At 42.0% G+C, this 27291-nt stretch overlaps 1 protein-coding gene across 1 annotated transcript in view; it reads right to left on the bottom strand.

The window, feature by feature from the left end:
- Positions 1 to 27291, bottom strand: part of CDH5 (cadherin 5) — a 286155-nt gene that overhangs the window by 115700 nt on the left and 143164 nt on the right. Inside the window, exon 2 of the mRNA XM_069217168.1 lies at positions 14970 to 15177. Coding sequence (XP_069073269.1) covers positions 14970 to 15155 — 186 coding nt within the window. The 5' untranslated portion in view covers positions 15156 to 15177. The remainder of the gene's footprint in view (positions 1 to 14969; positions 15178 to 27291) is intronic.

The raw sequence follows: 27291 nt of genomic DNA, 5'->3' as shown, positions 1-27291 counted from the left end.
AGAAAATATAGTAATGTGTTTTATATGTCCTGACAATGAAATACTGCTAAATCAGTTTTTCACTGTTGCAAGGCCTGTCCCTCTCATAGGTTAACATGGGGGCTACCTTTAAATATGATTACAGTCTAGATTCCCTTTGGGAGTGGATGGACATGTGGAGTTTGGGGTCTCTGAGCTCACAATTTAAAAATACATCTTTTAGTAAAGTTGATTTTAAGATTGTGTGTTTGAAAATGCCACTTTTAGAAAGTGAGCATTTTCTTGCTTATACCATTTCTGTGACTTTGCCTGTTTGTGGATTCCCTGTCTGGGTCAGTTTGGCAGTTGGGCTTGTTGCATTTCACACTTGACAGTGACACAAAGGGAGCTGGGGTGTAGTCTGCATTTCCTGATGAGCCATCTGTGCTAGGAGGGAGGGGAGGAGTGGTCTCTCACACCTGAAAGGGCTATGCCTGCCCTCACACAGTGCAGTCTCCAAACCCCTGGTGAGTGTCTGGGGCCTGGCCTGGGTAAGGCAGGATTTCACAATCATAGAGAGACTTTGCTTTGAAGTAGGCCTACTTCAAAGGAGAAAATGGGTAGAAGAAGGGCACCCAAAACCACAGACTTTAGATCACTTCCGTAAACCAAGTGGAACCTCTGCCTGGAGAAGAGCTGAAGAGCTGGGGAAGAAGAGCTGCCCTGCCTGTGACTTTGCTTTGTGGAGCCCTCTTGTAGTTGCTGCTTCTGCCTGTGCTAGAGGACAACGACTGGACTTTGTGTTGCCTTCCTTCTTGTGAAGAACTCTCCAAGGGCTTGAGTTAGAGCTTACCTCCTGTTGTTTGAAGTCTCAGGGACAGCAAAGACTTCTCTCTGTCAGCACATGGAGTCTCTCGAGAGACTCCTACTCTGCCAAGTGGTGCCCCTCCAGTTCCTGGGACCCGAGAAGAGAAGCTGGCAGCCTAAGAGTAAGAAATCCACACACCGACTGCCGTGCAGGGAAAAGATTGACGTGACTCCGATCTGCGGCTGAAAAATTGCCACGCTGCCAGCTTCGCGGCTGAAAATCGCCGCTCGCCTGCAACGTGACCAGAAGATCGACGTCCGGGGCTGGAGAAACGACGCACAGCATCGCTGACGGAGACTGGTGAGATCACAACCCGCGTTGTAAGGTTTTTGGATCATCGTGCTGCAGGATTTCCGACGTAAACACCCCTGGGTGTGCAAAAATGACGCAAGGCCTTCCTGGACCCGAGAGTGCTGACCGGATCGATGCATCACTCTGCTGCAGAGAGAAGAAATGGCGCACGCTGACCCGACTAAAGGAGAAATGGCGCAAGGTCTCGCTTGTGAGTGGAATGGACGCATCGCAAGCCCTTTTTGACGCACACTTGCCCGTGCAGGGTTATTTTTGACGCACCCAAGGTACACGTTCACACTAACAGCGTTAGCGTTGTGTTTAAATTTATATGAAGACTCTTTTTGCATTTTTAGTGATAACTTGACTTGTATATTGTGGATTTTTGTCGTTTTGGTCTTGTTTTGTTTAGATAAATATTTTCTATTTTTCTGAACCTGTGTTGTGTCATTTTGTAGTTTTTTTCATTGAGTTACTGTGTGTGCTGGTACAAATACTTTAAACCTAGCACTCTGAAGTTAAGCCTACTGCTCATGCCAAGCTACTGAGGTGGTGAGCAGGGGTTAGCTGAGGGTGATTCTCTTTTACCCTGAATAGAGTGAGGGTCCTTGCTTGGACAGGGGTTAACCTGACTGCCAACCAAAGGCCCCATTTCTAACAAAATATATAAACAACCCCATTTCTAACAAAATATATAAACAACACCCTTCCAGGGTTAGAGTGATGCATAAATTATGCAAAACAAAAGGAGAACTCTGGGTAGTTCCCAAGTTTAGGTGGAGAGCAGATCCAGTAAGGAGCACCCTGCAACACCAGCGACACTCTAGATTTTCTTACCTCAAATGTCTGTTTTTCTAGCAAAGTTTTTAAGCATAGGAATATGACAGTGCCATCCACGCCGAACTAGAAAGCGGCAAAGTCTTTTGCCATTTGTACAGCAAAATCTTTAAGCATAGGATTAGCCCAGTGCAATCCTTGCCGAGCTGTAAAATGACAAAAGCCATTAAACACTCCAGGCACAGTATTGCAGCTTTGGACTGGTAAAATACCATCCAAGCCAGTCTAGAGTGTCGCTGGTGTTGCATGGTGCTCCTTACTGGAGCTGCTCTCCACCTAAACTTGGAAACTATTGATATATATATATATATATATATATATATATATATATATATATATATATATATATATAATGTCATCAAAGTATATATTTGTGGATTTAAGTACAGTAAACTTACACTTAACTATATGTACTTATCTTCGGGATATTCTTAGTGTCGAGATTATGGTCACAATATTTTGGAATGCCAATATTCAAACCTTAATATTTTGCTAGCACTCCACAGAATAAATCTGCCCCCAGGCACCTACACAAAATGTTTGAAGAGAAGGTTTGGGTTGACCCACGCAATCTCTGCAACCATATTCAGAACAACAACATCGGCCACACCATCGAAGAAGAACTAGATTCCGACAAAGGCTGGATAGGTTTTCCTTCTGAGTAACATTTTCAAGGTGAGCAAACAAACAGGAAGATACCTGGTAAGAAGCTGTGACCTCAAGAAAAAGCACTGCAAGCGGGAACTGAACACCCGGTGGCCCCAGTTAATTCACAATTTCTCTCCAGGAGGAAATTTTATGCATTCAGTTGAAGACGTCCGCAGAACATCAGCCACATTGTTAGCTCTGTCTACTTTTGGGAAGCACATTAAACGTTTTGCAGGAGTTCTTAATCTTAGATTGACCAGAAGCCATGCAGCCTGTGCCGATATTGACAGACTAGCTCTGTGCTGCATCTAATTTCCACCGAAATACAATACCAAATTGTATTTTATGATTTCTGTGATATTATTTCGTTCTTGCTTGTGCTGATGGCGGTCAAACGCTGAAAGCACCAATAAACGAATCTAACATAATCTAATATAATCTAATGTTATCAAACAATGCAAGCATCCGCAGTAAGACCACAGTGTATTCTTTTACTTGAAGTCTGGGTTTAACAATATAGCCTTGTTCCCTTCGGAATAAAATATCGCTATTGAATATAGTGCAGATTAACCATTTCATATGTTTTGCTTGTCCAAAAGAAAAACAAAATGTGATAAACTATCCTGCAATGTGATTAACTGTTATTTATACACTTGGAACTCGCCATCCGGTAATACCTTTGCGAGGACCAACTTTTAAATATATTGGGCTTGATTTCCATAGCTTTTTAAGTCAGCAGTTGTTTCTGACTGTTGGTTTAGGCCTAGCTTCTGAATTACAGCTAAAGGTAATACTCACACAGAGAAAAAGTGAAATATGAACTTTGGCAATCCTTAGTTTATTTTTTGGATTTGTCTTCAAATTTGATTAAGAGACAGGGTTTTTTCAATTTCGTTTTCAACTGATGATGTTATGGAAAACACTGAAGTCTGCTACACTTTAGTTAATGGTGCTATTTAATGAATATCACAAGATCTTTAGGTTTGCCTACATTATTTTATTCAGAATAAGAAGTATTTTATCTGAATCTAAGGTGCAGCACAGTTTGTTTTAGATATGTAGGAAGAAATGCATTTTCCATGAATGTTCTGTATCTGTATTAGCTCTTCCTGTAGTCCTTATCGGAAATAATGCAGACAGACTGCGAATGGTAAAGTGCTGCAAAGGTGTCACTATTGCTTTCCTCTTTGCATTTGAACAAATTGATGGTTATTGCCTATGATATGGCAAACAGTGTGACAATCATGTGCCTAATACATTGCAAGGTCCTAGGTCTGACTTTTATTTAGATTGGTAACTAGCCCATGATATTTCCAGCAGACAAGATTGGATACAATTGTCTGCATCAGTATTAATTAAAGAGTCGATCATGCCTCTGACAATATTTACCAATGACACCTCTAATGTATTCCAGTATACATTTCACCTCATTACACGGCCACGCTGCTAACCTTCTACAACTGTGGTAATATATTGACATATCTTTCTGGATGAGTTTTCCGAAGTGTCTTTTGTGAATATGTTAAAAAGAGATATGGGCTTCTATTAGCCACTCATATTATTTTCTTGCAAATTTCTTTCGTTTTTTTCTTGGTGGTATTCATAGATGATGCATCATAAAACAAGCATTGGCAAAGCCAGTCGGCCTCATTGTTTCCGAAATAGGCAATGCAAAGGCACTAGATCAGCGTATAATCATACCTGCCTCTTCTATGTTTCTTGAGCTTGTGTTTTCTTCCCACAGACAGGTTTTTGTGGAAACGGAAGTGGAAGCAGGCGATCATTTGGGCATAGAACTGTGCAGCAGTAGGGGACCAGAGCAAGCAAGTGCAGAGTAGCAGGGTGTCGGAAAGGCTTTTGGCCGCAGGTTCCTCAGGCAGTGCGAAGGCGGACGGTGTTAGGACAGTACAGCTTGTGCCCCCACACAGGTATCTGCACCCCACATATTTGTCCCCTTGTCCGTGCTTGCCTGTGTCTGCCTTGACATGCTCGCCTGAGCCAGCCTGTGTGCCTTGAGTGCTCTACACCAATGATTCCCAACCTGTGGTCCGGGGACCTCTGGGGGTCCACAAAACCTCCTCAGGGGGTCCATAATTGCCCAGAAAATTACTTAATATTAACAGATTGATAAAGTGTATGTAAAAAAGTGGCTAAATGTACACTTGAAAATTTTAAAACGTAATGTAAATGTCAAGGAATTTGAAATTGAAGGCTAAAAATTAAATACATTCTCTTTTTTGTGTGTATTGTTTTGTGGTTCAGATCATCGACAATGTTTAGGGCTGGGTCCCTGGCTCCCAGTAATGATTCAGTGAGAGGTCCCTGGATTTAAGAAACGCTTCAGGGGGGTCCCTGTGTTCCAGTAATGATAAAGTGTGGGTCCACAGAAGTCAAAAGTTTGGGAACCACTCCTCTACATGAACCGCATGGCCTGCATTGTCTTCCTTGCCTCGCTTGCTCGCTTGTCCGGCCACCTGCCTCATTTTCTTGTTTGCTCATGTGGTCGCGTGCCCGCCAGATTATCAGATTGCAAATCTTCTTATAAATGAAAACAAAACGGCCTGTGAAACGCTAGGTTATTCGATTGGGACAGCTAAATCTGGTCACAGCTATTAATGGGTACAATCATCAAAACCTTAACAATCCTCCTGAACCAGATTCAGTAAAACAGCAGCTGCAAGCTAGCCAGCTGGACGGATCTACTGGAAGCAATAAGCGAGCATCCCTGCGGCATCCTATCACAACATGCGATCCAGCAAAACTAGGGGTCCTGTGGTGAATCTGAACCTCAGAAGGAAATAAGCCATGATAATGTACAGGAGTTTAACAAAGATATCGCAGATCACAACAAAAGCTCCACCAGGCATAGTCGATATACCAGAGAAAGCACAGCTTATTCTTGAATCCAGCTCCTCACTGCCCAAAATAACAGCAAAGTTTACATTTCTGAAGGATGCGCAGGCAGTAATTTATTCAAATAGTAAAAACATCACTGGCCTCCCGTTTCTGCTCAGCCCTATTGAGTTTGCTCACCAACAGGTGAGAGTTTTGAGTGACCAGCCACCTAACGAAGAGGTCTCAGAAATGTGTAGCTCAGAGGACTTTAAAGGTAATATGAGGCCTTTGGCTCCTAGAGTACAGCCAGGCTGCCATCTCTACCTATATCTCCACAGTTAAGCCTGTCAACCCAGGAGCAACCATCAGGCATGGAGCCGCAGGCAACCATTAACAATATGCCAGAGGGCCCAAATGGGTCTGATCCACCACAAACTCTAGAAATCCTTTGTTGGAATGGACGACTTTTCTCATCTGATGAATCGACTGGAGGAGGTTAAATGCAGGTATGTGACACCTCAGCATTTTGTATGCGGCATCTTAGCACTTTATGAGTTTTATGTACTGGTATGAAATAGAACAGGCCTCGGTATTTATGGTAGTGAGGAGCTATGTCTCTATTTTAGGCGCCATTTTTTAAATAATAAACTTCATTTGCAACTGCTGTATTCTGGTGTTTTATGGAAGTTTACTTTTTTCTTCAGGACTTGATTTTTATGGATGACTTATTTATGTATATATGTAACGTTTATGGTTTTAATTAACTAATAAACTAATCTTTGACTGAGTGACTGGAGGATGCTGCTGCATGGCAAACATTAGGCAAAACTGGGTCACTGAACGGGAAAGCAGGGATGTCATGAGAACCGCACTGCAGAGCTGGAAACAATAGTCTTCTCATTGCTGCAGCAGATGTCCAGGGCGGGAAACTACAGCTACAAATACCACTAAAGGGAACACAAAGCACGGGATCTGGTCTGGAAGAGGCGAAGGAGAAAATAAAGATTAGCCCCAAACGTGAGCTCTCTAGCGCTGCTAATCGGATGGTTGAATACCCAATCTTGCATATGTCAAGAAAAGGCTCCTCTTGCAACTCAGCATTCGATCTGAAATTGCACTTAGAACTCTGGGCACAGACCTCAAAGGAGATTTTGGACACAAATAAAGCAAACAAGGCTGAGAGTCAGGCAAGTGGGGCAGGACAGGGGATAGAATCATCCGAGCTTCTGGACTTCCTGCCCCCAATGAACAAAGTAAAACCGTCACAACAGTCATCAGGAACATCTCCTCCCAAAGGACCAACTAAAGCTCTAACAGTACCAGAGTCACAAATGGAGCCAGGAGTGTCAGCCTAAATTTACCTAAAGAGCACCCCAAAAAAGTTATCTACAAACACACTTTTGAAAGCAAAAACGGACATCACGAGCATGGAAATCGGTGGGAATAAATCCGCTCCCACATCTCTTTCTGAAAATTTGATCATGGAAATGGCTGAGAAAGGAATTAAACTAGAGGTGCAAGCAACAGCTACTAGTGAAGGAAGCTAACTTTCTTACACCCAGACTACATTTCTAAAGAACCCCTTGATATCTTGAACTGGGGCAGCATATTGAAACTTACACAACTGATCCACTCGCTTGTCGGAGTCACAGCTAAGGACATTGACCCGACTGAGCTCCTCAATCCCAGTCCAGGATTCCGAAACAAAACCACCACCCTCACCTAGATTTAAGCTGATTTAGCTCTCAAAGTTTTAAAAGAAGGAAACACTTTTAAAAAATGTGGAATGTTGCTTTCCACCCTAATGAATATAGACTACCCCTATCCACTTGCAGTCTCCATGCAAGACGGTGAGCCACCTGGCCTGTCAAAAATGGTATACTCTGTCCTGACGAATACCTGATGTAAGTCTCCAAGAAATGACTGCAAAATGGCTGGAGAGGATGTGCCTAGACCTAATTTTCCAAACAGCCCTGAAATAGGATGGGTTTGGCTATCAGGAGCTCTGAATACAACATGTAAGCCACGATGAATTGAAATAAATTGACAAGGCACATGATCTCCAGTGGCTAAATATTTTCGGGTGTGCTCCTGGAATATTAATGGTTTGAATAGAAAAATGGGTGATCCTGAGACATTAAAGTATCTGTAAACCTTCCAAGTGATGCTACTTCAGGAGGCGTGGGCCATTGATTCTCTGTCAATACAGGGCTTTGCAAACTACTTTAACCCTGCGACCAAGGCCTTTAAATATGGGCACTTTAGTGGGGATCTTGCAATTTATATTTCACTTGCACTCACAATGGAAAGCAAGGAGGTCGGAGGCACAAAAGGTCTTCAAGTCATGAAACTGGTCTCAAAATTGTCAGAAGGCTCCTCCATTATTACCATAGTCAATTTTTACATTCATCCAAAGAAGAAGGAAAGAATACAATTATTGGAACGCCTGGTACAAAATCACGAAACAAGAATGTCAGGTCCGAACTTATAGTCTCAGGAGACTTCAATATGTGGCTTTGGCGCTCATCGGAACCAAATGACATACTGGTGGCACAAGAACAACTTTGGAACGTACCGCAGCAGGAAAGTATGTGTCAGCAAAAAAAGTGATAAGAAAGGCAAGTCATTGCTTGGAAATCTAGAGCACCTGGACCTCCGAGTGCTAAATGTCTGCTTCAGCCCAGACAAACCACCTGGATTCTCATGTCATTCAGACACAGGAGTTTAGGTGATCAACTATACTCAGCTAAGTTCACATTTACCGCAACATGTACTTTCATTTACACTAGGAGATAGGTCTGACCGTGAACATCTCCTCCAGGAGCTAGAACTATCAGTTTGGGTTAGGGATTATGAGAGTGCTGCCGGTCAAGCAATCTCAATCTATACAATTGACGACAAGTGGATAAAATGCACGCCTGCCTCCTTGCAAGCCATATGCAACGACGCCAAGCAAACATTTTAGGAAATTAAGAAGGAGAGGTAAAACCCCACAAGTAACTGGGAAGACTTCATTGGTCAATTTTCATGACAACATGCCAACATTATTAAACCATTGAAGGCAGGTGACCGGCAGTAACACTACAGAACTCCCCATGCTGCCTGGGAGGGAAACATTCTTATTAACAAATTAAACTAGTGAATAAACAAACTCTGGAGGGCACTCAGGGGAGCCCCTAGTGATCCAGCGATAAATCTTGAACTTAGGAAAGCAGAGAAAGGCTTAAAAACACAAAAGTGGACTTTGGGAAGGAATCAAAATTACACCTTCTGGGAGAAATGGCTGTGGGACATTAAGAAGACAAACTCAACTACTTTTTGTCAGACAGTAAACAATATTAACAGTTCCCCTTCCAAAGCAATAAATTAGAACATCCTCAAAGTCACATGGGTACACTATCTATTGGAGCATTTCTAACACAGGGAGTATAAATTACCTCAGGAAATATAGCCCCATGCTTATTCAGTCTGAGAGAAGAATGTAGAAGCCTAATACCTCTGGTGAGGATTCTCAAAACAATACATTTGAAGGCAAAGACCCTCCTACAGGAAATCACCCTGGATACTGCAAATTGGATAACGTCAATCGAAATTTGACCCACAGCCCTGTACAGTCCTGTAAAAGAACGCCATTCATCAGCCTGGGGGGGGCATTTAAAGACAAATATTCATGGTGTGAAGAGAAGGGGCCCCAGCCCAAACTAGATCCCCCCAAGGAAGGGTTCAAAATTCGCACCAATATACAAAGCAGGAGTTAAAAGCAATCCAGGAAGCTACCGCCTGATGACCTTATTAGACAATGTGTTACGACTCTGTCGTCCAATTTCTAGGCGGCGCTGTAAGGGGACTCTCGGTAGCCTGGGCATCACCTTGAACACTTATCTAGAGTCCCTTGCTGACTCCTGTTTGTTTCTCTTTTCGCCATGGTATACTTGTGTAGTACTACATTTGCCTCCTGGGACTGCAAATCCCATAATGCACAGCCTGTTAGTCAGGAAAGCATGGATTCTGTTTCCCATTGTTTTGTATGGGAGAAGTCCAGTTGCTCCTTTTCACCGGATCCTCTCCTCCAGGACTTGCAAGTGTCTGAAACTACACACACCTGAGACCTCTCTTGTGCAGCCCAGGTTGGAACTGCTTATAAGCAGCCATTTCCTCAAGTTCCTTGTCGTGCATTGGAGTTCGATTCCTTTGTGTTACAGACCCCTTATCGGATGGTGTTCAAGTTTTGTTCCTGTTCTGTTCCATCTTGATCCTGTTTCCTGTTTCTCTGCCCTGCTCCTGATTGTTCCAGCCAGAGTCTGCTCCCTATCTCTTAGCCTGGTACCTGTTTGTTTCTTCCAGAGCGTGCTCCCTGTTTCTCTGTCCTGCTCCTGCCTTGTTTCAGCCTGAACCTGCTCTCTGTTTCCCAGTCCTGTTTACTGCTTATTCCTACACCCTGTATTTCAGCCCTGTCCTTGCCTGTTCCAGCCAGAGCCTGCTCACAGTTTCCCAGTCCTATCTCTGTTTGTTCCAGCCAGAAGTTTGCAAACTGTTTTCAAGTCCTAGTCCTGCCTTTGCTTCAGCCTGAGCCTGTTCCCAGTTCTTGCCTCTGCCTCTTAGTTTGTTTACTTCTGTTTCTGTATCCTCTCGGTATTGGTGTCTGGTAAGTGTTCTATCAGTCTTCACCAGTGTATAATTGTCCTCCTTTGTACTGGGGTTGGCTCCTGGTTTCCAGGAGGCAATTCCAACCCCCATCCTTGTCTAGTGTTATACGTTGTCTTTCGTGCCTAACAGTGACAGTGTGCTGTTGCTGTTGTTCCAGGAATCGCCACTGTGTTTCCAGCTGTATGTAAGTACTATCCTTGTTTGTGCTTTAGGGTCCAGAGACAGAATCACTTCGGCTGCCTCCTCCTTTCTATGGGGCTGGCAGGGTGACTATCTGTAAGAGCAAACTGCACAGAGGCATTGACATTCCCTGTCACTGTGGGAGGTTCTGCGCCTTACTCTGTGTACAACCCCAGTGTGTTTGTCCATTAGTAATCTGTTTCCTGTTTGTTCACACAAGGGTTGCTCTGCTTTTACTTTCCTGTGCCTGTCCATAGCTGTCCTTTCCGTATATGCCTTTAGCTGCTTTTCTGCCCCAGTATACTACCTCTTTAAGATATTCGGTGACCTCACGGGGTGTCCCAACCAGAGTTCTGATCAAACCTGCCAGAATCCGTGACACAATGAGGTCAAAGACTTGGTGAGACCTTACTGGACAAACTTTTCTCTTGAGCCGGAGTCAACGCCATAATTCCAATGAATCAATCAGGCTTTGCCAAGAATAATGGAACAACAACTAACATCATGGCCCTCTCCATGCTGACTTTGCAATCACGTAAAAGCAATCAATTCATCTATGCTTCATAGATTTCAAAGCTGCCTTCCACAGGGCGGACCAGGGAAAATTAAGTAAAAAACTGGCAAAATGGTACATCCCATAGGACTTGCTAAGGGCAATACAGATGCTTCAGAATAACATGTGGATTTGGGTGAAGCTGGGGGATGGTTCCTACCTGTCGAGAACCATAGAAACAAAGCTGGGTATAAAGCATGGTTGCATGCTTACACCAACCCTTTTCAATTTGTTTCTCTCTGATCTTCCACCAACTTTAAATAAGATCAATAGTCATACTCCAACACTGGGAGGAATCCAGCTCTCCAACTTACTTTATGTTGACGATTTAGTGCCAGTCAGCAGGACGAAGGTGGGCTTACAACGGCTTTTGGATGAAACTCTAGCTTATTCTGAGAGCAATGGACTGATAATAAATATGAAAAATACCAAATTCTTAACCATTAATAAAACAAAGTTGAAATATCATAGTTGGTATCTGGGAAGAGATAAGCTGGAGCCTGTTAATGATTACAAGTACCTTGGAGTGCTTTTGAACGCAAATGGAAGGTTCAGAAATCAATTGGAAGACTTCAAAAGGAAGGGAAACGCTCTTGCAGCAGGCTTGTGAGACTTGTATGGAAAACTAAAAGGCTCAACTTTAACCTCGTTATTTCAAGTCGCCCAAGCAAAGAGTCCTCCCACTTTCACCAAGAGGAGTGAAACCCTGAGAAGTTGAGACAATATTACTCTGGACAAAATTATAATGAACAATGTTAGGATCACTTTTAAACTACCATCATACACATCTCCAGCTCATATGAGATGGAAATTTGGCCTTGTGAACCATCCCTAGCCCAGCAGGCAGCCTTTGTGAACTGCTGCCATAACTTCAAATCAGCAAGCAACGATTCTTTAAATCACCATCTCTGGCTTGAAACACAAGGGAGGACCCGATTACCAGCAAGAGCCTCCTTAATATAAGCTATAACTAACCTGGGCCTCTCTTCAGCATGGTATCTACCACAGAGCAGGGTTCAATAAAAAAAAACAGCAAAATCAAGCACTAAAACCCTGTCACATTTGAAGGATAAAATGCCCCAGGCAGGCCCAGCCATGGATGGCTAATCTTCAATCCTCTCAAAGCTTAAGCCCCGGTACTATCTAGGAGAGCTTGATAATAACATGACAATCAAAAAGTTTTTAAAATACAGGCTGGGAGCCCTGCCGGCATTGAAGCACACTCCACGGAGAAGAATAGGCTAGGAAAACTGCAGGCTATGGGTACAGTGGATTGAAGATATTGCCCATGTGCTGTGTTAGTGCAAAGCCACTCTGGAAGACCGGCAAGCAATCCTATTAAGGAAATTCAACGAAACAGGAATAAGGTCACGTAGAGAGGCGGTGCTTTGTTTTAATACAAGTGATCTTCGACTGAACTGTGCGGTGTAAAATACCTTCAGAGGGTGTAGAAAAAGGTTTTGAGTTTATCAATAGAAAGGAAAAGCGAGAAGGAAAAGAAGCGAAACTGGAAGAAATCAAATTCATCCTGTGAGCCTCCTGGGAGACTTTCACCATGCACTTTTAGAATTGTTTGCAGACCTGTACCAGGTTGAGGCTAGGCCCATAGCACTTTATCTTGCAAGTATCACAAGGTTTTAGTTTTCTTAGGCACTGTAACTTTAAAAGTCAGTTAAAAGTTCAAAATGTTGCAGTTAAGGAAGTATTTGAATGATTTGTGCTGGGCGGACATTAGGCACAAAAGCACTTTATTACTGTGATTACCTCTATACCGTAGGATTTTGCTACTTATTGTCACTTAATTCCCAAAATGCAACTGTCCATTTATATCGGAAGCGCTCCAGTTCGAATTTAGGGCAAGTCGTTATTGAATTGTGTGTTGCCAGTGTGTTTTTAATGTTTTAAGAGTGATCACTTCGGGTGACCCCCGTTTTATACGTTTTGAAGAGATTTTTTATTAAACAAGCAAATAAACGAACTTTGACTTGAGTTTATGTGTATTATCATGAACGGGCAAGTAGTTAAATGTAATAATGAGTCAATGGGTATATGAATTGAAGCACAAGTGCTTCAGTGAGTAACAGAGTGCATCGATGATGAGTGAGTACATGGATGGATGGAAGGATTCATTCATCCACCCGTTGATTCATTCTTCTTTCTTTCCCTCTGTTGCCCATCCACAATTCAACACACCCAGACTCGTCAATCAGAGACCAGACATTTCAATTGTAAACCAGACTAAGTGGCCTTAGCAATAGGAGGCTGTGCACAGGTCCCAGAAAGCCAAAGCATTCTGCATAACGCTTGGTACTTTTTATGCCATTTTTTCTGTCCTCAGGCAGTGGAGAATTTTCAAAGTGGGTGTCACTTTCCCTTTTTAGAGGATGATGTCTCTTTCTTATTTCCTGATGTCTATTAAAAAAATTACTTATTTAAACTGGAGTGTTCAGTTTGTTTGTGTAACCTGCACCTTCTACAATATCAAAGTAAGCAACTGATGAAAGTCTAAAATGTTAAACAATCAGTGTCTGGCAAAAGAGCACATTAAAGACAGGTTTATGCACCTTCCATGTGGTAGTCTGTTTTCATATCACAAGTAAATAGATTTGGTTACATTTTAGCCCATCATTTACCAATGGTTTAGATTAAAGTATTCCGCCCATGACTATCAGTTCAGGTGTTTGCTTTGTGTTCTGGGATTTGTAGTGCTGCTTATTAGCTCAATGTAAGGACAGGACTACAAGTTCAAGAATGTAAAGCTAAAACCAGTACTAGGTGAGCTACTCACACATGGACCTGGGAAACTTGGAGCTCTGTATGAGGTGTGTCAGTTTAACGGAGCACATCGGGCATTATTAGTACGATCAAGGACAAAACAGTTTGTGGAAATCAGACTATAAGAGTTTGAACTGTCAGGCAGGGCAACGGGAACAAGGTTAATATATCTAGGCTGAGCATTCAAAGAGGCCACAGTTGACATTTGAGGAGATCAATTAAATAGAACAATAGCAGTCGTGAAACTGTTGAGAAAATAAAACTATGTCAAGGGAACATGTAACATGGCTAGACAAGAAAACAATGCAGGATGGTGAGACCTTCTATAGAGAACTTGTTGAGAGTTACTATGTGGTCTATGCTTTCTTTTGTGAGCCTTTTGTAAATAATAAAGCTTTGAGATCAAACCTGAAGATGTTGAGAGTCGGTGCATTTCTAATCAAGAGTTTCTTAGAGTTTCTAAGATTTGGCATTGCTTCTGGGGATACCTGCTTCAAGGTCTTATGTTTCTAAAACCATGTTAATTCCAAGACATAAACGCAAGGTGTGGTCGTGTTCAAACAAAGCAGCACAGACCTTGTCACAGGTGTGTGTCTTCAGTAAATTTGCCGCACAGTAACCTCCCATAGCATGGTGGAAGATGCAGTCTCTGCATCTTATATGTGTTTTTTTATTCTTCATTTAGCAAGCAAATAGTTATCAATTTTCAATGAACTAATCTTCTTTCATTTAAACAGTTGGCAAATACATTAAGCTATAAATTAATGAATAAATTAAATATACAGGAAGACTGGAAAGTATAACCTTGTAATGTACTACCATATCTAATATCAAATGCTGTCACACAGAGATAAATACATCAACACCTACTGCACTTTACCAAACTCCGTATATACATCAGCACCTGCTGCACTTTACCAAACTCCATATGCAGAAAGGCTTCACAGCTCCTTGCCTTAAATAGTTAGATACTTGAATCCCACCGATAGCTCATAGTTCAGCTTATATTAATGCACATTCTGAAAGTGAAAAGTAGGCATAACATTTGCAAAGAAGCAAAATCTTGCAACTTCTAAAAGTAGCAAGGTTTGGCACTTTTTCAAAACTTTGACGGTGGGTAAATATTTCTGCAAAAAAGTTTTGGATTTTAAAAACAACTTTATTCCATGAATTATTTTGCAAAAAAAGGTCTGATTTTTCCAGCCACAAAACCTATTCTTCGGAGGATGTTTTGCTAACTATAATTTGTTAATTTTGCAAAAAGATGGCAACATTTTGAATAAAAATTCAACATCTTGGCAAATCCAACAGTACACATTTCCACACCCCTAGTAAAAACATATTTTCTGAGTATCTCCAATACTTTGCATACTTTACCTTCCCAATGTGACACGGCTCATCGGCGATAATGTTTTCATTGACGTGCATCTGGTTCCATATCCATTCTCTCTTAGTGCGCTTAGCATGAGTGTCTGCAGAACGATGATTCAGCCTCTCACCAGAAACTATAGTTGAATAGTAAAAAACCAAGCTCAGAATCAGTAGGGGAACCCAGGTTCCCATTGTAGTTCTTAGTTCACACAGCCTAAAATAAAGAAGAAGACTCAAGATTAGGAGAAGATAAAAAATGTGTTCTAATACTACAAGCATGTTAAAAAGAGAAGCTTTACATAATAAGTAGACCATGTGCTTCAAAGAAAGTATAACATATTATTAAAATTCAATACATAATTATAAATAATACATCATTTCTTTAAAATAGGTGACGTGTGATGCATCCAGTCTCATACTGAAAAGAAATTACGTCAGAATTCAACTGTAATAACTTATTACAGTTTTGTTCTGATGTCACAATGCCTGCTGTCAGAGCGGGCAGCTGAGGGGAAAGGCAGGTCAGGTCATGGAGCATAGTTGAAGCAGCTGTTTAAATAATAAAATGGAAACCTGGCTTTTCTTTCTTCTGCTCTGTTGTCTAGATCTATAGTAACAAGCAGAAATGAGATATTGATGGCACTATGTTTATTTTTATACTCCTTTAAGTAATTATGGAAAGGTTTTACTAAACTGATTCTAATATAATTTTGGAACAAATATCCATAATATTTTTGATATGATTAATTGTGCACTAGAGATTCTATTCTGGTAATCAGTTTCTTACTGAACAAGCTAGTTTTCAGAATGTGTCTGAAGCAACATTTTACCAGCAATGTACAAAGAGAATGCAGTAGATTATCCACAGGTTTGGTTGGAAAATAGTGAAGAAATCACTTGCCTTTTGTGAAACACAATGGGGGTGTGGTAAATGGTGTACACTCAAAGTGATGTTGATATCACTTTAATGTGAGTAGTGAAATTCCTTAAACAAGGATTAGTGATGAGATAGCTTTATTTCTTGCCATAGTACCAAAAATGTGGATATGTTTTAAAACTGAGAAAGCAAACAACATCAAATCACAGATATGATGATAGACAGTGAGTTATTCTATATCATTTACCCACAGCCACCAAGACATTTAGCAGCAACATGGACAATATGGAGAATATGGGGTATATCAAACATAATATGATTATATTTGGAATACATGATGGAGAAGAGGATTGAATTCAATAAAGTTGTATGTCTAAAAATGTGACTAATTAACATGTGTGAACTGAATGAATTGGCTAGTTATTTGGGAATTTAAGGGACAGTTGGATGTTGTAACAAATTGGGTTACCATTTATTCAGAATATGAGGCCTGTGCAAGTAATAGATCCACAATTGTCTCCTCACTGGAACTATGCACCCCATTGTAGCACTAGGCTCTCTCATGGTAATGAAGCCGAGCAGCCAAGGCCAAGGCCTACTCGGTGTATGTGATCCCAATTTGGTGGTACACAATGACAACACTCAATAAATAATTTTAAAGTATATTTATTGCAACCATGCTTCTAAATATTGCACGCTTACAACCACGCTTACAAACATGTACCTTAGGTAGGTGGAAATACCATTGGTGCTTTCTGAAATCAAATATGACCCCTAGAGGGTCATGACCCTCAAAATCACTGTACTGCTACCTATACAGACAGAACTTCACAATATAGGAGGGCTTCATTTTAGGTACAGTAGGCCTACATGACTTCGTCAAAGGGGCACATCTTCAGTAGAACAATAAAAACATATTAAAAGTCACCATCATACCAATGAAATCAATATGCAATCATTATGACCCCAGTGCTCTTCTACTTCTGCTGAGGCACAAAGGTCCAGGTCCTGCCTGAACTGGTCCTCGGGGGACTTAAGGGGGCCAGTGTCCCTGGCCTTAGAGAGACCCGTCTAGTCCTGGGGTCAGCTGCTGATAGTCCTTAGTCCATCAGGGGCATCAGATGGCTTGTCTTTCCAGGGTCTTACTTTCTGTCTTTTCTGTGTGTAGTGGTTTTTAAGTGTGGATGGCAAGTTCTAGATGCTAGGCAACCCTTGCCAATCCTAGGATGCCACGTCATCCCTCCACCCTCCTTCCCGGCACTCTAGGACAATCCAAGATGGAGCCATCTGTTTTTTTATGTGCAGCGCTCATCTGAGGGCATCAGCTCCATCCCTAGCTGACATCACTGCCAGAGACTTTCTCACCAACCCTTCAAGCCTCCCCTGTTGGCTTCAAATGTCTGAGCTTCCTCTTTTGTTCAGTTGGCCAGGGCTGTCCTCAACCCAGGTGCAGTGTGACAGCTAATTACCACCCCTTCCTTTTCAGGAACTGAGTCAAGCACCGATAATTGCTCCTTTTGTGTAAGGAGGCATTTGTTCACTCTGCTGGGGAGCAGAGGTTTTTACTTGGTCCAGCAGGGGTGCAAAAGGTCTAGAATCAGATTCTGAGCTGAGCCAGAGAAACATGACAACTCTGGAAGGCCCATAAGATGTACATGTAGGTTATTCAGACCAGCAAATTCAAACCGAGCATGCATGTTTCACCCCAGTTGGACAACTCACTGAAGTCTGTAGGCCTAAGTGAAACGATATTGCACTTTAAGGCAGATTTCACCCATGTGTCTAAAAGAGTGACACTACAGACAATCAAGTAAACCCTACTGACCTATCTATGAATGCTCCCCAATATTAGAAGGCCTACCCCAGGTCAAAATCAACCCTTGCAGAGTCCCATCTGTGCCAGTTACTAGGGTGTGCCGGACGATACTCTCACACCCGCAACTTGCATATGTAATCAGGCATTGTCAAGCGTTAATGTGTAACCAGCCCAATGTCCTTTACCCTAGCTGCGTCGCAGCAGCCCTATATTGAAAGGTGGACACTGGTGGTAAACATGTGCAGTCTAATTACCATGTAATTACTGTGACTGAGACTCAAAAGTGAATCTCACCCACAATAAAGGTGCAAAAATCTGGTGTTCAAAAAACTAAATATTTGGGCGGGCTTAATGGGTGGAACCCATTTAGCTAAAGATGTTAAGCTGAAAAAAACATGGCAGACCTAATGAAGGAAATATACAGGAAAGGGTTTTAGACACAATTGATCATGTAAAAAGCTGTAAAACAATCACTAAAGAGGGTTTTTCAAATTTCTAAATGGCATGGAAGGTGAAAGGCACTTGTACTTTCTTGAATAGGCCTGGCTATGTAAATAAGCAAGTTAAAAGACGTAATGAAGGGAAGATAACCACGTATTTGTATGTCTGACTTCATACACCATTTTCTATTCCTAGGTTTTGTAAAGAACACATGTTACTATTACCCAATGTACTGGTAGTTCATTTTTGGACCTCAGAATGCTGGAAGACTTTTTTCTCTTCGCCGAGATTTTCATGCAGATGAACATATTTTGCGGTGATCGGTATTTACTTTACTGTGACATCCTGCCTGCTTATTAAACATATCTACCTGAGGGCAGCTACATTAATACCAAAACTATATTTACATAGGGACAAAAATGAAAAATTCATAAGGGAAATGGTTGAACTTGTTTAGGGTGGGGATGTAACTAATAGAATGGGCGACTGGGAAAAACCGTTGTGAAAATACAGAGATACAAAACATAATTTAATTTACTTGGCATGACGATATATATTTGCTAGATTTCCGCTAAAGTAATTGTCCATTATACAGACGGTATAGACTATGGGCCAGATTTACAAGGCCCTAGTGCCTCTTAGCACCACAGTGAAGGCTACCTTGTCTTTTTTTACACTAATGTGGTGTTAAAGAGGCCAGTCTCCTTCACCATATTTACAAAGTGGCACAATTATTGCATTGTGCCACTTTGTAACCCCTTGCGCCACATTATGCCTGTGCCAGGCATAATGTATGCAAGGGGGAGTTTTACGGCACTGGGAGGCCCGTAAAATGGTGCACTGAGATTTACAACATTTCACGGAGCCATTTTTGGCGTAATTTTTAACGCCTGCTCTGAGCAGGCGTTAAAATGACGCAACCATTGCTTTCAATGGACCTCCCTTTACTTTTCAGGATTAGCGCCAGAATTTATGGCGCTAATCCTGCAAAGTATCACGCTATTGTCCTACCGTGCGCCATGGTACGCCGTATAGTAAATATATCGCACACATGCTGTCATTAGGGGGGTGAAGGGGAGCGCAAGAAAAGTGGGGCAGCACAGCTGATGCACCACTTTCTTGTAAATCTGGTCCTATATTTCTTACTGTGCAAAATGTGAAAACCAGCTTGACAATGAAGGAGCGGGTTTGATAAATCCAAATGTCTGTAGGAGAAGCAAAGTGCGGGATTAGTGACAGAATTCAGTATCAAATAGCCTAGGCACCCATGCAATGCAAAGTGGCTCAAACGGCAGCACTGAACAACTTTCCTGCACTAATGGTTTCAGAGCAGAAAGGCTGCACCAGAAACAGCACTGCATCGCAAAGGGCCAACCGACTACTGCACACGAAGGCCAAGTGGGCGTTTGCATAGGATGCATGTGTGCTTTGCATTAAAGCATACATCCTTCTTTCACTAGTTTCAGGTAATAAATTGTACTGTAGGGTGTCCCTTAAATCATACGTGCACCGCTGCTGGATTATCTTTGTGCAATGTTGCCAGGCTGTGCATCATAACAGGTAGCCTTTTTGCGAGCGTGCCACTGATGACTTCATTGGCAGGTGACTCAGTAAATCTGGTGCTCTGCATATTTCTATGCTCGCCATCACACCACACTTTATTTCAGCCAGCGCTCTGCTGAATGAATGATAGTAAATATAGGTTTTAATTTGAGAATGAACAAATCAGAAGTGGTGCAGTGCTCGATGAACGATTAAAGCCAGGTTTGGTATTATATAGCAACAGCGCAAAACGGACTCTGGAAATGATCTATAGACCCGAATGAAAAAGTTAAGCAGTACTGCATTATTAAGTTTATTAATTATGAACATGTTGTTAAGTAGGTTAAAGATTAGTTGAATGAGCATGATGAACATAGCTTTTAGCTTTAAAATATTTTTCAAAATTCGCTGAGAAACTTTTGATTGGTATACCAAAAAAAAGAGGTCTAGAAAATAAGGCAGTTGTTTTATTATCAGACAGAACGAGATTAAATAAGAGCAGTGGCCTACCAAAAGATATATTAGATCTCATCAAGGCTGTTGGCAATGGCATGATACAGATTGTAAAGAAGGGGAAGCTTTGTTTTCTATGGAAGGGGAACTTAGAAGTAGATTTAGGGATCATTTAACCACTAAGCAAAGCTATAGATAGGGCACAGTTGAAACACTGTTGGATTTCGGCCATGATATGTAAACCAGCATGACAAAGCAAATAGGCCTGAGCATCAGTGCCCTGAACAACACCCCTTCCATGCCCCACCTTAGAAGATTGTGTTGAACTCCGCATGAAGTGTCAACACGGTAAAGGCAAAAGGACGGACAATGCAATGAAAACATGCTGCGCCCCTCCCCCGCCCTCGAGATGCAGCATCTCAAGCAGCACGGGACAGTTATTTTGATGTTTACAGTGATTACATATTTTTCCTTTCCTCCCAGCTTCTATTTTAGACAAGAAGGCGACCTTAGGTACTAAAAGACATTTTATGTAATTCTGTAGTAAGAAGGTTCAATTTCTCAGCCTCAACTCATCTCAACAGAATCTTCCTGGTGATTGTTGCCCGTTGCCTCTAGCTACAAATATTTCACTTAGGCGAGAAACATGCTTTTTCAGACGATCCAAACCAGTGCAGAAAATTATGTCTTACCCGCCATTTCAGTATGTTTCTTTATTTCATCGCAGTGCAAATGATGCTCTGAAATCGTACTTTATGGGGATGTTGATCTAATACTGATTTCATTTCTGTATTTACCCAGCACACATGCTCCAAGTCCTACCTTTATTCAATCCAGATAAACTATTCTCAGATTACTCAATTACATTCTGATTATTTCTGTGTTTGGTTGTTAAAATGGTACTAATAAAGTGAATTATTTACCCGGACAGTTTTACCATGTGTGAAAATTAGAAAATAATGTATGTAATACTATCAAAAAATGTGCCACATTATGCTGCATAATTTGGCTTTTGTTGCTGCATAATTTTGTCAATCCTGAGCGTAATTTGGTGCGCCCCTGTCACATTATTGCAATGGCCCTGGTTACACATGATTGTGTAGTAGTGGATTGTTACAGGGGAGTGATTGCGTAGCTGAGAAAATTTTATGCAATATACTTGAACACCACAAAGTAGTAACACAAAACTTCAGAAAATATATATTTACCACACTTACCTGACCACCTAACTTATGCATATGTAAGGTAGGTGGAAGTGGTCTCTCACCACTTCTTCACTGTGGGCAGAGGTGGGCTCCCTGGGCATTACAAGGGGTCTGATCATTAAATTGTGGGTCTCCAAGCCCCCAGTCAAAGAGGGGATGCAAAGTATATTTGTACAGTGACAAGAAATGAGAGGGCCCATGAGCCGCCTGTGGTGTTGTGAAATGTAATAAGTAATGGCTTGTCTAAGGAGGTTGTGGGGCATTGCCCACTACCTGCTTTGAGCTGCCACAGGGACAAAGTACTTAGGCCACAGACAACAGCTTGCATGAAAATTGAGTCATGCCATATACTGTGTTTTCATGCAAGCTGGCAGTGCACAAGTCAACTCTGAGCCCTTGCCAATCGTGATTGAAGAACAAGGTAGTGGTTGAGGACTTAGTCATGATGACAATTCATATTTAGATTTGCATGTAAATACTTAGTACTTTGTATAGGGATCTCTGGAAAAATCCACTGCATACAGTAGACATACCCCCAGGAGCACAAGATGTCTGGTAAAGTAGACAGTCAAGGGGGGGTCATCAAAGAGCCGCCTGACCAACTGGAAGCAAGCAAATAATCATTGCGTGGGCTTTCCCAGCCCTTTCAGATGCTGGGAGAGGCCTTGAAGTGGGCCTTGTCATGCTTCGTCACAAGTGCTCATCCCCATTCACATCGACAACTGATTCTGGACGTTACTGACCGCCCCTTTCACCCCTTCCCCATGGCATTGCCACTCAGGATGGCATGCCACCCAGGATTGTATGTCAGGTGTGTGCTGTCTAGTTGAGATCCCTAATCAAAAGCACAGTCCTGTCCTCAAGCATTCCAAATGTCTTGACCCTAATCCCCATCTGATTGGCAGGCTACAGCAGTATTTAAGGAACTACAGGATGATTCACGGATCCTGAGATTTGATGATCTGCTGCAGAATTCAAGGATCTCACACTGTGAACTTCACTCGTAGTCAAACGTATCAGCAAACGTGCAGTTACCCATGTAACAGGGTCGGTGTCCATGGCGGTAACAAAACCGCTCCAAAAAGGGACAAACGTAACACATTCACCAATGATAACAAAGGATTTTTAAAAGGCAAGCCCATGAACAAGTGCTACTGATGGGCGTGCGGTGGGCGTAGTTAAAATCCCACAGATAGATTACAACAGGTCAAAGCGCTTGCACACTCGGCCTAAAAAGCACACCTACAGGGTGGCCTGATGCTTCAGTTTCCTCCCTGCTGATGAGAGAAAGTTTCTACTTTGGCACTGGCCTTCACCTGTGTTTCTCTGTTTGAGCACAACCAACTCTTCACCTGTGTTCGTGGCTCTCCAGTCAGTCTATTTTCAAGCCAGACATTGAGAACTTCTCAGACATTTTCTGCTTGTGGTGCATCTTCCAATTTCTTCTGCAGAATCGCTTCAACGATTTTGCTTGAATCTTTGGAATTAGTTAACTTCTCCCAGTGCTGTCATCTGAGGCCTACGTTGAGTGACAGGTTGGAGACTTAGATATTACTTCTTTGGGTGTGGTGCTCCTGTTAGGTGCCTCTACTATTCCCTCACCTACATACAGCGATTCTGTCAGACCCTCAAAAGTGCGCTGCAACAACTGTTTCATCGGCCTCTGTAGTGTTATATGCAGATCCCTTGTGAACCTTTGTTTTTGATTGGTGTAAAGGCATTAATAATGGCTATATGACATCATTCGAGTGTTTTGGCTCTAGCATGGTCAGGATTGGGTGCCATTGATATGTGGAATGTTTATCACAGTGCACCACTAACTATAGTAAATGTTGTGTGTACCTTATTTCCTGCACGCACAACAATGCCCTTTATGCAAAATTCAAGCAAATGAAAACAAATTGGGTATTTTAAATTGACGTAAGGGCAGAAAGTAAATGTAGACTGTGTACTGTTTAGAATAAAAAAAGCTGTCACTCAGACTGAAAAAACCCGGAGACATCCTTCATCCAATGAAACGAGCTGTGTGACTGAAAACAGCATGTCTAGTGTGCCCTTTCCCCTCTTTGCAGACAGCACAGAGCTTGGTCTTGGATGTGTTTGACGCTGTCAATAAGGAAGGAGACAGGTGATTTCCACACCATTCCACTGGCAATGTTCAGCTAGTGGTGGCCTGAGATCGACTGACATTCCTCTCTTCAGCCAATCACAGCTGCTATATGAATCTTCCTCTTTTCTGTACTAGACCCAACGCACAATTTTTGTGATCTCCTTCCGTGGAAAAGTAAAAGCCCTGATTTTCAGCAGTATGACATCATCTCCACAGTCACTGGAGTGGAAGGAAGGTAAGTAAAAAACAAATTGATGTTGCTGTTTGTGCATGGGATGAGCATATCTGTATATGACTGAGTATATGTGTCTGCTGTGCATTTGTGTGTACATCCCCAGAATGTGCTGACCCTGGCATATTGGTGATAGTTCTTAGCATATAGGGGCCATCATGACATAATGGTTTTCACCCTGGGTGATCATCTGACCCTGGCATATTGGTGGTAATTCTTGGTATATTGGGTCTATCCTTGGTGTTATGGTTCACACCCTGGGCAAAGGCAGAGCCTGGCATAAAGGTAGTAGTCCTTGCCATGTCTCTACAATAAATGACATGGCATGGTGTTATTTGGACATATGAAGCAAAATCAGTTTATGGGTGTAGAACATGTGAATATTAGATGAAAGTGATAAATTGTTGTTTGGGCACTAAACATGCATGTATTAAAAAGGGAAAGGTGGTATTTCTTCGAAATATGTGTGTATTTTCATCAAACTGATTACCTTTTGTTTGGGGGTATCCGATTTTATTTTTCGAAAATGAAAAAGATTTTGAAGACATCAAAAATGTGTATTTTCATAAACTAAGAATCTTAAGCATGTGTGCAAAATTATAGCATTTCCAAATATATTTTAAAACAATAATTATAAAGAACAGTCTGCAAGGTTAACCTGCACAACTGGTACAGACTGCTCCAGAGTGACGTAAGGAAGATGCTATGGGCCCCAAAGGCAGTAAGGAAAATGGGCCATCATTGCTTTTTTTGGTGGTAAAAAGACAGCTATATTTAGGGTCCAGTCAGACCTTCGCAGCGCTAGGCTCCAGTGCCACTGTACCCGCCTGCCTATTGATGGCTATGCCCCTTCTGCTGCCCGAACCTATAGGATCTCAGGAGCCTGAGAGACAGCTATACACTATGACCTAGGCAGTCTTACCATCTCTTCTAAGTACTGCCTGAGATGGTGAGACTTGTGTATGTTATACATTTTTCAATCCTTCTGCTACTAAAAATGGTCTATTTCTACCATAAGAATAACAAGCTGCTTGAAAGAGGCAGAATTGTAGTGAAATGCGGAAGTGTCGATGCTATGATAAACAATAGGCGTTGTGAAATTGTTTTTTCTGATGTGCCTGCATCAGCTCGGAATTTTCACACTAATTGATGTACAGCACGCACGCTGTACAGCCGTATTCCTAAACTTAAATGGAAACAGAAGAACATGCAACTCTCGTCGGGGTGATCAGGCCTAATCGGCTCACGATGGATGTACTGCAATATTTGCTGAGTGACCTTTCAGATTCGTTGGCCTTGAAAGGTGGGCTGTCAAATGTACTATTTGACCACATGTTTAAAAAAACGTGTTGCCACGGAGAACCTACCTGAACTCCCTAGCTGTAGTTGGCATATTTTCTGTCATTCAGGGCAGGTGTAACTCCCCCATTACTTCGAAGTTCACCAGTCACCACTGCATGCACCTGCATTCAGTCTCTGAATGTTTCCTGGGACTCCCCTTGCCACGTCGCAGATCGCTGTACTGAGTTCCGGGGTGGTAAAATGCAAAAGGTATACCGCCATATTCATTGGACATTTTCCAGTTCCTTTGTGTAGCCATTTGTCCCAGTGCATTTGTTGCAGTAAGAACCTGCTACAGGACTAGTGGTAATTCTTTGCTTTCCAGGACTCAATCTCCCCACAAATCCGAGTATCCCCCATTTTGGCTGAACCAAAAGCAGAAGCAGCTGCAGTTTATTTTGTATTACAAAAATATATGCTGGTCCAAGTGAGAACTCTCTGTGGCGCATGGGGCCTGCCCCATGTAATCAAACCATTCTCCATGTGAAAGAGATACATAGATGAGCAAAACCTGGGTATTCACTTTTATTACCCCTTCTGCAATATCTCATTTCTGTATATGCAGGGAAAACGGCAAAATGACTTTTTGCACAGGAGTTACAGTTTTAGTAATGTGCCACAGATCATTTGCATTTTTAGTCCAATTGTATCTTTTGTTGTCGTCCAGCCATTTAAGCAAGTGTGTATGGTGCAACCTGTTTGCTATGGAAAGTGAAGTGTTTCCTACAGTATTTATAGATACAATCACATATTTTTTCCTACCGGCATGCTTATAAATCATGCAGCCTCCAAAATATTAGAGTAGCCTTGATCACGTGCCTGATTGACAGCAATATTGTGCAGCGCATTGAATACTTTCTACTGGCATCTGCTGCCATTTGCAGGTTCCGAGTTCTAATCCTTCCTACGAGCAACTCAGATTTTCATGTTTCTAAGGTCAATATTGTGCCCCAAAATCAGTAACTGCCTTAGTCTCTGATTATGAGCGAGAGGAATGGTGGTGATGTTTTCCCGCCACCAGAAGGTTTCTTAACGAATTGGAGCCATTTACCAGCTATGATAAATACCCGTTTTCACTTGGAAAATGGGGCATAAACACAGAATATGGGGCCAGATGCACCTATGGTTGTTATGATCATAAACCATGAGATTCGAAAAATCACTGTTTGCAGTTACAAAATTCTACAAGTTGGAAAAGAATTACCGACTCATAAAACGGGCTTTATGTCCTTTACCGAATTGCAAAATATAAGCAGCAAAAAAGGGGTGTTCCTCTGAAACTGTCATTCAGTATGGAATGTACCAATGATTTAAGACCCCTGTTCCTGTCGCAACCATTGTATAGTTACTGACACCCCAAAGGAGGTGGCTTGGAATCGTAGTGGCAGCCTCAGGGGTGGCAGCTAGTTGTTCCTGTAAGGAGCATGGACTGCTTTAAAAGAAAAGTTTTCCTTTTGAAATGCAAACACATAATGGTCTGCTATGCTTTGAACTGCACTATCCCAGTGTCTGAAGCCAATTGCGATGGGTCGCAAATTTGACCAGCCTCATTAATATTGATTAGGCAGATTGTTCTTTGACTCCCTGCAAATGGTGGGTTTGCAAAATCAGATATTGGTCTCAATAAGTTGGTAAGCAATTTGTGACCGTTTGTGGTATATTAGTACATCAGGCCTACGTGCTTAGCGCACCAAGTTCTGAATTTGTTAATAGTCCAGAGGCATTTGTCACGGGTACATTTCAAAAGGTTTGACCTGGCAACATTTTCTTGGGGAAAAGTGTATGGGGAGAGGTAATGAAGGAAATATTATTTTCTTTCCTTCGAATATTACCACTTTTAGTGAAGCACCACCATCAGGTTTCTTGTTTTTGCCCAGTAAATTACTACAAATTATCCTTAAGACTGGAAAGAATAAGAAAGGTGGGGTTCTTATTAAAGATGGAGACTTCAGTAGTGAGGCTGAGATCAGTCTAACAGCATCAGACAGTGTCAGTAGAGAAAACGAGGAGTCCCTCCTGAGAGGGCGCACAAGCGCAGAGTGTGTAATGGATAGTGACACGCCTGACACAGTGCTGCGAAAAAGAAGAGATTCATCCCACTCTTGCTAATTCTGAAAGTCATGAGTCAGCAGACTCTAGGATTGCACTGTCCAAGTGAATAGAACCTCTGATTGGGGATATCAAAGCTGACGTTGCTGCTTACCTGCTGCGGAACAGGTAGAACATGCTAACCAGAGTGGGAATATGTCATCGACAATGAGATAGTGTTAACTGGGAACCTGAAAACCTTGACACATTTTTAATGTAATTC

Source organism: Pleurodeles waltl, chromosome 12 (assembly GCF_031143425.1).
Source record: "Pleurodeles waltl isolate 20211129_DDA chromosome 12, aPleWal1.hap1.20221129, whole genome shotgun sequence".
Classification (NCBI taxonomy): domain Eukaryota; kingdom Metazoa; phylum Chordata; class Amphibia; order Caudata; family Salamandridae; genus Pleurodeles; species Pleurodeles waltl.
The sequence above is the reverse complement of the archived record's forward strand: the minus strand, read 5'-3'. Positions and strand labels throughout refer to the sequence as shown.